This window comes from Nothoprocta perdicaria, unplaced genomic scaffold, assembly GCF_003342845.1.
Source record: "Nothoprocta perdicaria isolate Ctin4 unplaced genomic scaffold, notPer1 scaffold_50, whole genome shotgun sequence".
Taxonomy (NCBI): Eukaryota; Metazoa; Chordata; class Aves; order Tinamiformes; family Tinamidae; genus Nothoprocta; species Nothoprocta perdicaria.
Window position 1 is genome coordinate 3,525,153 of NW_020455755.1, and position 9,500 is coordinate 3,534,652.

At 69.1% G+C, this 9,500-nt stretch overlaps 1 protein-coding gene across 1 annotated transcript; it reads left to right on the forward strand.

The window, feature by feature from the left end:
- Positions 1 to 1,115: 1,115 nt before the first annotated feature.
- On the forward strand, positions 1,116 to 7,982 carry SPAG5 (sperm associated antigen 5). The gene is made up of 22 exons (XM_026047928.1): positions 1,116 to 1,366; positions 1,446 to 1,638; positions 1,994 to 2,113; positions 2,220 to 2,312; positions 2,621 to 2,755; positions 3,054 to 3,173; positions 3,430 to 3,522; positions 3,642 to 3,776; positions 3,992 to 4,085; positions 4,303 to 4,396; positions 4,514 to 4,595; positions 4,819 to 4,952; positions 5,270 to 5,435; positions 5,587 to 5,776; positions 6,111 to 6,173; positions 6,305 to 6,428; positions 6,605 to 6,716; positions 7,031 to 7,111; positions 7,210 to 7,353; positions 7,492 to 7,566; positions 7,644 to 7,724; positions 7,818 to 7,982. The coding sequence occupies exons 1-22, from the start codon at positions 1,125 to 1,127 to the stop codon at positions 7,929 to 7,931; spliced, it is 2,685 nt and encodes an 894-aa protein (XP_025903713.1). The 5' UTR covers positions 1,116 to 1,124; the 3' UTR covers positions 7,932 to 7,982.
- The last annotated feature ends 1,518 nt before the right edge of the window (positions 7,983 to 9,500 follow it).

Sequence of the window (9,500 nt, forward strand, 5' to 3'; positions counted from 1 at the left end):
GTCCACCCTCCTTATGTCTGCAGGACCATGATGGCAGCAGCCCAGGGCCCTGCACCCCAGGGCGCCCTGGGAGCAACATCTGGAGGCCTTGCACCCCGGGGCCCCCCGGGAGTGCCCCCCCAGAGCCTTGCACCCCAGAGCCCCCCGGGAGTGCTGCCCCAGAGCCCTGCACCCCGGGGCCCCCCGGCGGTGCCCCCCTAGGGCTCTGTACCCCAGGGCCCCCCAGCAGCACCAGCCCAGATGAGTGCATCTCGGGGACCCCTGGCAGCACCCCCCTGGAGCAGCGCCCTATGGAGCAGTGCCCCCCGGGGGCACGTGGCAGCACCCCCACAGAACCACGTACCCCAGAGCCCCCTGGCAATACCGGGCTCCTAGAGTCGCCCCCTGGCAGCGCCGCCCCGGAGCTCTGCAGCCCAGAGCCCCACGGCAGCGCTGGCACAGAGCCTGCGGGCAGCACCAGCCCTCCTGGGCCCTGCACCCACGAGCGCCCTGAGAGCCCCTGCCCAGAGCCCTGCACCCCAGAGCTCCCCAGCAGCACCACTCTGGGGCCCTGCAGCCTGGACCCCCCTGGCAGCCCCGTGGTAGGGCCCTGCACCAAGGACCCCCCTGGCAGTGCCACCAAGGTGTCCTGTGCCACGGATCCCCCTGGCAGTGCCACCCTGGAGCCCTCCAGCAGTGCCACCCTGGAGCCCTGCAGCCAGGAGCCACCCAGCAGCCTCCCCCTGGGGCCCAGCAGCCCCCACTTGGGGCCCTGCACCCCAAGGCCCCATGGCAGCACCCCGCTAGACTCCCCTGGCAGTGCCACCCCAGCATCCTGCACCCCAGGGCCCCCCGGCACCAGCTCCACCCCACAAGAAGCCCCTTTCTGTGGGTGGCGAGCGGCGCCCGCCGAGCTCTCCTGCAGCCCGGTGGCACCCCAAGAGCCCAGCAGGGATGGGGACACCGCTGTCCCACCGTGTGGAGGCACCTCTGGGGGACCCGTGTCCCCAACCCTCACCCCGCCAGGACAGGACCCCCCTGGGCCCTCACCCAGCAAGGCCACTGGGTCGGAGCCCGCAGGTCCGGAGGCAGCGGCCACCCCGGTGCCCACGTGCGAGCCGGCCACGGGAGCCGTGTCCTGGGTGATGCCGCTGGTGTGGCTGGAGAAGAGCCTCAACGCGTCGTCCCTGCTCGAGTCCCTGCGGCACAGCCTGCCCCTGGCCGGGCTGCAGCAGGACGCGGGCACCAGCGTCACCCCCGTGCCCACCGCGGCCACCGGCACCTTCATGACGCCGCGGGAGCTGCTGGAGCGTGGCACCAACACGAGCGCCCGGGGGCCCGCGGGTGCCAAGGACAGCGCTGCCGAAACGGACTCCTTGCTCTGGCAGTAAGTGCCCGTGCGGCGCCGGGGCTCGGGGCTGTGCCGTGCCAGGGCCTGGGTCCTCAGGGCTCCCCTCCTTCCCTAGCTGTCCCCGGGAGCAGCTGAAGTCGCTGCCACGCGCGGAGCTGGAGGGGCGCCTGGAGAGCACCCTCATCATCATCGAGGCGCTCTCGCTGCAGCTGCGCGACTGGCAGGAGAGCCAGCGGCCGCTGCCCGCCGTGGGGCCGGCCGCGCAGCGCGACGTGCTCACGCAGACGGACGTCACCCGGCCCCGAGGGGTGAGGGGCAGCGCCGGGGACGGGGCCCGCGTGGGCAGGGGTCTGGGGGGGGGCTGAGGGCTGCCCTGCTGGCGCTGGCAGGGCCGCAGCGGGCGCAAGTGGAGTGGAAGGGAAGCGGAGCTGCTGCTGCCGCGGGCGGCGCTGCACGCGGGTATCACACATGGCTCGTGCTGCTCAGCTCCATGAGTTTGCACAATGTGAAGCCCTTTTTTGGGAGGCTGGGAATGAGAGGGCAGAGCTGCCCTGGGGAAGCGGCCGGTGCCGCCGCAGCCCTAGCGCGTGTGGGAGGTGGGTTGGGCTGGATGGCGCTGGGTGCTGCCAAACCCGCGCTGCCCCACCACCGGGCACCATGCAGGAGGAGGAGATCTACCACAGCCTCTACGTGGAGCTGCGGAGGAAGACGGAGGCCTTGCAGCGGCAGCAGGCGGCGGAGCAGGAGCTGAAGCGGGAGCTGGAGCGGGCGGCCGCGGGCACGGTGCGGCTCGGCAGCCGGTGCGCGGGGCTGTGAGCGGGCAGGCGCGTGGGCAGCGCTGCCTGCGCCGCCCGGGGAGCCTGCACTGAGCATCCTCGTGATCCCGCAGAGCGCCTGGGCTGAGCAGTGCCTCCTGCTTCGCGGCCTCATGGATGCGGCTTTCCGGAGCCTGCGGGATGACCAGGGAGCCCTGGCCTGGGAGGTGAGTCCTGCCTGGGGCAGCCGCCGGCTCTCTCAGCGTGGCAGTGAGGATGCAGGCTGGCTGAGTCACTGCTCAGAGCTGCCCGGCAGCCGGGAGCCAAACCAGCCTGGCAGGAAGGGACTTTTGGAGCTGGGTTTGTTGGCACTGCTGGAGGCTGCTGCGTAGACCAGCTCCTTGCACTGTAGAAGTGGCTGGACTTGGTGGCCTGCGGACATGGGCGAGGGAGGCTGTGACACCGCTGGCATGGATGGCAGCGTGTGTCTCGGAGCTGTGCTCGGCTCTTCTCCAGGCACTCTCTCCTCTTGCAGCGTGAGCAGCTGAGGTCCTTGGTGTCCCGCTGCGGGGCCGTGCTGCAGAGCGTCCCCGACAAGCTGCAGAGCTGCCTGCAGGAGCAGGACGCCCTCCGGCAGCGCACGGATGAAGCCCTGCGAGCCAAAGAGGAGGTAGCGACGTGGCATCCACCTGCGGGCTCTGTTGCCCCATCCCTTGAATGGGGTGTCCCCATCTGCCAACCCTGGGGAGGGAAGGACGGTCCTTTCAGATGCCATTAGCACCTGGGATGGGCTAGAGGGGTTTGTGGCTTTTTGCCTCGGGCTCAGCTGTGTCACGGCAGGAGGAAGAGCCCCGGGCTCCTGCAGAACATGTGAAGGACAGACCCAGGTGCCAGCCGGCACCAGGAGCTGCCCTTGGCGTGTGGCCGCGTGGCAGGTTCACTCTGAGCTCTACATCCCTCCTCCGCAGGGCGATCGCTTTCTGGAGGCCTTCCGCGCCCACGCCAGCGCCGAGATCGGCGCGCGGGAGCAGGGCCTGGCCTCCCAGAGAGAGCTGGGCGCGCTGCTGGCACACGCCGTGGACCGGCAGGTACCGAGCGGGCCGCACGTCCAGCTGCCTCCCTGCTGTGCCCAGGGCTACCTCCCAGCTCTGCAGGCCAATCTGCTGCCTGCTGGACTGGGGCACTATAAACCAAAGGCCTGTGACAAGCTGGGGGCTGCTGGAGAGGCTGCTTGGCGCTGCTGGTCCGAGCTCCGGGCTGGCGTTTGCCTCCCGCTCTGCTGCTTGTTTGAGGCAAAGCGGCTGCTCTGTCCCGCAGCCCTGACCCTGCTCTCCTGCTCTGCAGGCGTCTCTGGCTGCTGAGTCTCGACCCTTCCGTGAATTCATAGATGTCACCTTTGAAAACCTGCAAGAGGAAAGGAGGGCCCTGGATGAGGAGGTGCAACCTGGTCGTGCCATGGGGCTACGTGGCCCCTGAGACACCTGCGTGGCTGTGACAGCCAGGCTCCGAGGCTGTCCCAGCTGGACTCATCCTCTGGGCACCCCCTTCTCTTGCAGCGAGAGCTAGTGAGGTCGCTGGTGTCCCGGTGCCAGGCCATGCTGCAGAGCGTGCCCAGCAAGCTGCAGAGCTGCCTGGACGAGCGGGATGCCATGAGGCAGCAAGCAGACAAAGCCCTTCAAGCCAAGGAGGAGGTAGCGGGGTTGTCTACTGCTGAGCACGGGTACCTGGGGTGCTGCTCTGCAGCCTGGCTGTCCCCCCAGGGGATGGAGGTGACATGGGGCATCCCTGGGTGGGAAGGTCCCATGGGGCAGAGCATGTGAACGGCTCCGAGCACAGCCGCAGAGGTGAAGCAGGTGCTGGTGCAGCCCATGCGCGCTCAGCAGAGACGGGCACGGTGTCTCTGCAGGCCTCCCGGCAGCTGGAGGAGACATTGGGGGCCCTGCAGGACTCGGTGGCACACGTGGAGCAGCTCACGGTGGCCAACGCGCGCCTCAGCGCAGGTACGGGCGCCTGGAGTGGCCCCTGGGCTGCTCCGTCTGACCTCGTCCCTGGGGACGGGGCTCTGCAGGGCAGTAGTTGTCCTTGTGCAGCTCCAGCAGCTGCAGAAAACCTCCCTCTGCTGCTCTTGGGGTCCCTCTGGGACACGTCTTGGGGCTGGAGGAAGGCGCGCGGCTGCCTCTTCCTCGCTCTCAGCGCTCGCGCTCTGCCTCGCTGCAGATCTCAGCAGCCGCATGAAGGAGCTGGCCGGCCTGCAGCAGGAGCGGGATGCGCTGCAGCAGGACAACGAGGACTACGGCGAGGAGACGGCCCGGTGCGTCCGCGCACGAGCCCCGGCATGCAGGGCAGAGCAGGGACCGTCTCCGTCCCGTCCCCGCTCTGCCCCGAGCCGCTCGGGGCCCCGTCGTCACCGCGTCCTCTCCCCCGGCAGCCTGGCCAAGGAGAGGGACGCCCTGCAGCAGGAGCGCGACGGGCTCTGCCAGGAGCTGCGGGAGATGACGGAGTGCCGCGAGGTGAGGAAACACCTGCGGGCACCGCGAGCCTCCCGCCGCGTCACGCGCCGCGGGCACCACGTGCTTTGGGGATTAGCGCTACGGCGAGCGCCGCTGCCGTCCTGCACGTAGAGCCGCTCTGGCCGAGCCTCCCGCTGCTCCCGCTCCGCCCAGGGATGCAGCGGATGCTCCTCCCTCTGCTCGTTCCCGGGCGCTTAGGGCTGTTCCTTCCTCCCCGCTGCAGTTCATCGACCAGGAGAACCGCATGTCCCGCACGCAGCTCATGGAGGCGGAGGCCAAGCTCAGGTCCACGCTGGCTGCCCTGCAGGAGCGCAGCCGGCAGCACCAGGAGCTCCAGGACTTGCACCAGTGCCTGCAGTACGGCCTTCATTTCCCGCTCTGTTACATAACCCTTAATTTGAGGAAATTGAGCCCCTTTGGGAGGAAGGGAAGGGAATGGTCACTGTTCTTGTAGCAGAGCATGATTACATAGTGGGGAAGAGGCCATGTGCAATTCCAGCAGCCTCCATCTCCTTGCTCTGATTTGGGAAGTGCAAGCAAAGAGTTGTGACCTGAAGCTGTGGGGTTTGGTCTCTCCCAGAGTTGTAATGGGGGAGGCAGGTCTAGAAGATGTCCCTGTGCCCTTGCAAGCAGGGCAAGTGGTGCTCCCACTCACCTTGCCACCTTTCCCACAGGGAAGAGCGGGCTGCGCTCCGCAAGGAGCTGGAGAGCACCAAGGCCGAGCTCCAGGAGCTGCAGCTCAGGAGGGTCAAAGTGTCTCAGTGCTCCGTAGACGTTGTTGAGAGCAAGCTGAGGCTGCAGGACCTCGCCGATTGTCTCAGAGCTGCTTTGCAGGAGGAGGTAGGAGCCTCGTCCTGGGGAGAAGGACAAGGTGGGGACCACCTCACCCGTGATCAGGCACCTGTGGCTCTGCCGTGGGCGCTGCTCAGCGGGGCAGCACGGAGGTGTCCCGAGCGGCACCCCGGCACTGTGCCCTGCGCCCCCTCCACAGGACGAGAACAGCCCCGTGCGGGGCAGAGCGCGGCCGCCGGCTCCGCGCACGCCGGGCTGGCGCACGCCGGGCGCCTGGCAGACGCCGCGCACGCCCTGGACGCCCGCGTGCCGCACGCCCGCCCGCCGCACGCCCTACCGCCCCGGAGACTCCTTCGTGGGCAGCGTCCTGAAAGCAGCGTCGGGGAAAGGTGAGCCCCGGGATTTGGGTGCCCGGAGGGGTGTTGGTCTGGGGTGTTGCTCGGGGGCCTGGTGGCAGCTTCTGCCCTGTGCTTGGCAAGTGTCTCGTGCTGGCGCTGGGCGAGGAGGGCACCTGGGTGTTCCCTGCGTCCCTCGCTGCTGTGGGTCCCGCTCACGGGGTGAGCGGCCCAGGGTCCTGCTGCTCCCTGCGCTGGGAGGTCTCTCCTGTGCAAGCCAGGCCCTTGTGAGCAGGTCCCGGGCTGGGACACAACCCTCCGTGTGAGGAGGGTCTCGCCGTGCCCTGTGCAGCGTGCGGGGCTGTGCACGGTGCCTCTGCTCTCACAGATGCTGATGAAGCCCCCAGCACGTTTACCAGGGGTGGCCCTGCCTCGACGCCAAAGCCAACAGGTACTGGTGCCCGTCACCCTGCCCCGAGCCACAGGCTTGTCCCTGCATTGAGGGCAATGGGGGGGACTCCGTGTCCCCCTTGAGGCAACGGTCCCCTTGACACCGCCCCTGCGCCTCGGCCGTGCCCGCAGAGCCCGAGGACGGCCTGATGGAGAGCGCGAGGGAGCTGCGAGGCGCCGTCTCCGAGCTCGCCGTGCTGAGCTGCCGCGTGCAGGAGCTGGAGCAGAGCAAGTTCAGGGAGCTGCAGACGGACATGTGAGCTACGCGGGGGCTCGAGCGCGTCCCGAGCACAGCCTGCCCTTGGGGCTGCTGTGGGGCACCTGCCCTGGCTCTTGGGGAAGGGCTGGTGAGGTTCGGCAAGGGATTTGGTGTGTGGTGGTGCGCGCTGCTGGGCCGGCTCCTCCGTTCAGCCTCTCGCTGTCCTCTCGCAGCTCCAACCTGCAGCTGAGGCTGGAGGAGGTGACCACGGAGAGCCAGGAGAGGACGGACGCCCAGGCTGCCACCATCGCCAAGCTGAACAAGGCCTTGCAGGGCAAGCTACAGGTGAGTCAGTGCCAGAAGTGGGGCAGCGCTCACTCCAGGGCAGCGCCGAACTGGGGCGCGCTCTGATCTAGGACACGGAGAATCTGGGTAACTGGCTCCCTCGGTGCCCCGCGGGTCCTCGGGGCTCATCTCACCTCGGGCACGGGGAACCTGCTCCGGGACGGCCCTGCTGCCGAGCCAGCCCCGCAGCGAGGCGGCCGTGTCCCCGGAGTGGGGACCGTGCTCGGCTCATGGTCCCCATGGGGGTCCCCTGCCCCAGCGTGGGCACTGCCAGCTGGGGGGTCCTGGCCTGACGCGGCCGCTTGTCTCTACAGAACGAGAAGGAGCTGCAGGATGTTGTGAAGCAGCAGGAACAGAAGATGCTGCAACTCATTGACAAGAGCGGGGAGGTCACGGTGCGTGTGGGGTCCCTGTGGGATGGGGGGCCAGTTCGAGCCCCCACGTGGCCAGTGCCAGCCACAGGGCCGGTCTCAGCGTCCCCTCTCTCCCGCAGCGGCTGAAGGGGGAGGTCTCGGAGCTGAAGCGCTCGCTGCAGCGCGCCGAGACAGAGGCCAAGGTGCTGTGGGAGGAACTGCGAGGGCAGGAGCCCAAGGCGGACGCAGCCGGCGTCCAGGAGCGAGTGCTGCTGCGGCAGGAGGTGAGGCCGGGGGCTGCCCCATGTCCCGCTCCTCGAGCTGGGGCAACGACCCATGGATGAGCGGCTCGTGGGCCCGTGTGCCGCAGCAGGAACCATCTCTGTGGGGCTCCAGCTCCGCTGCCATCCCTCTCCTTTTAGGTGGACAAGCTGCGGCTGCTGCTGCTGGAGAAAGAGGAGGAAAGCTCGCGGCTCTCCTCCAAGTACCTGGAGCAGGTACGGGGGGAGCCTGGGCGCTGGGGGGGTGCTGGGCCCTCCCCGGGCAGCCCCCTCCTGGGCATCTCCCACTGCAGATCCGAGCCCTGGAGCTGCGGCTCTGCCACGTGCACAAGGAGCTGAGGAGCCACGAGGAGATGAAGGAGAAGATGAGAGAGGTGAGGGGCAGATGCCAGAGATGGAGGTCTCTGCCCCTCTCCCTCCCCGCTGACCCCATCCCTATCCATCGCTGACCCCGTTGTTGTCCCCAGGTCCTCTCCTCTGTCCCCGATGTGACCACGGGCTGCCAGGAGCTCCACAGCCTGCTCCGATACCTGGGCCTGAGGCCGGCCGGCGGCAGCAGGGACACCGCTGACCCGCTATAGCCCGTAGTGCGAAATACTTCAGTTTTTAATGATGTAATTATTTATTGAGTAAAGTTTGTTAACCTTTGGCCTGGCAGGTTCCCGGACGCATGCAGGAAGCGCCGGGCAGCCCGTGGGTGGGGACGGCCACGGCAGTGGGGTGGCGGGCGGGCCGGCGGTGACTCGTCCGCAGCCGCGCGCACCGGCCCGTCCTGCCTCGTGCCGCCGTCACGGGGCCGCGGGCACCGCTCCAGGGCGCCTCTGACTCAGCCCCGCGCCCCAGCCCGCTCCCTTCCGCCCTCGCGGCTGCTCCCTGCGGCTGGGGACACGGCCCCGCCGCTGCCGCCTGCGCCAGCCCTGTGCCCTCCTTGGGGCAGCGCGTTCCCAGGGCTTGCGACAGCCGCCCCGCGTGCCCGGCCTGACCCAGCTTCCCTGCCCGCAGCCCCGCTCCTCCTCCTCCTCCTGTCCTAGATTCCCTCCCTCTGCCCCCCCCTTAGGCAGAGGAGGGCAGCGGCCTCAGCCTGCAGCCGAGGGGAGGGCTGGGGCAGGAGCCCGGATCGCCTCCGGTGCCCATGCAAAGGAGCTGGGCTCTGTGCCAGCGCCTGCTCCCTGCGGCACCGGCACCTGATGCTCCCAGGAGGCTCCCCAGCCTCCCCTCCCTCCACTGGCCTCAGCCTCCAGGGCCTCTCCTGCGGGATCCTCCTCCCATCCCCACGGATGCTCCCAGGGGCTGCGCGGCGCCTCCCTCCGCGGCGGCAGCCCAAAATAGCTGCCTTTCAACAAGTGCTCTGGTTTTTAATGGGCTGTTTCTCCCGCGGGCGGCGCAGGGCTCCGGGATCACCTTCCCCTGCCCTCTGCCGCAGCCCGGGCGCGTGGCCTGGCACAGCAGCCAGCACCGCTGCTCCCCTGGCTCTGTGGGGGTACCTGTTGTACCAGGTGTCTGCGAGGGCTGTGATGCTGCTCCCTGGCCCCGTGTCCCCTCCCCACCCCGTGCTGCACCCTGGCTCCGGATTAAGCGGGGGTGAAGCACGGCCGGGCCTTGGATTAGGGCCACGCGCGGCGGGGCCGCGCTGAGCCCTCCTTTTACGGCACGGGGATCCAGCGGGAGAAGCGGCGGCTCCGCGGAGCTCAGCCTTGGCAGCCACCCGTGCCAGCCTCGTGGGGCGAGCAGGGACACGGCTATTGTCCCCGCGCCGGCTCCGGGCGGCTCTCGCTGCCCGCCTGCTTTCCCTGAGGTGCTCCTGCGCTGTCCCTGGGCAGGGGACGGGCTCTGTGTCCCTGCTCTTGCAGCTGTGGGCTGGCACCACAGGGACCCTGGTAGTGGGGCTGGCTGTGGGTCTTGGCCCAGGGGCAGGGGTGGCAATGGGGGTCCAGCCCAGCAGGGCCCCTGCTGGGGTCCCCCGCAGCAGCAGGGGCTGGTGGGGGGGACCAGGGGACCCTGATCTGTGGCAGTGGGGTCTCTGCCTGTGGCTGGAGGAGGGGGGGGTGATGCTTTGCTGGGGTCCCCAGCAGTAGCTGGGGGGCTGGCAAGGGGGGGGACACAGCACTGTTCTCTATAGGAGATGGCAGTGGGGGGGCCCTGTGGGGTGC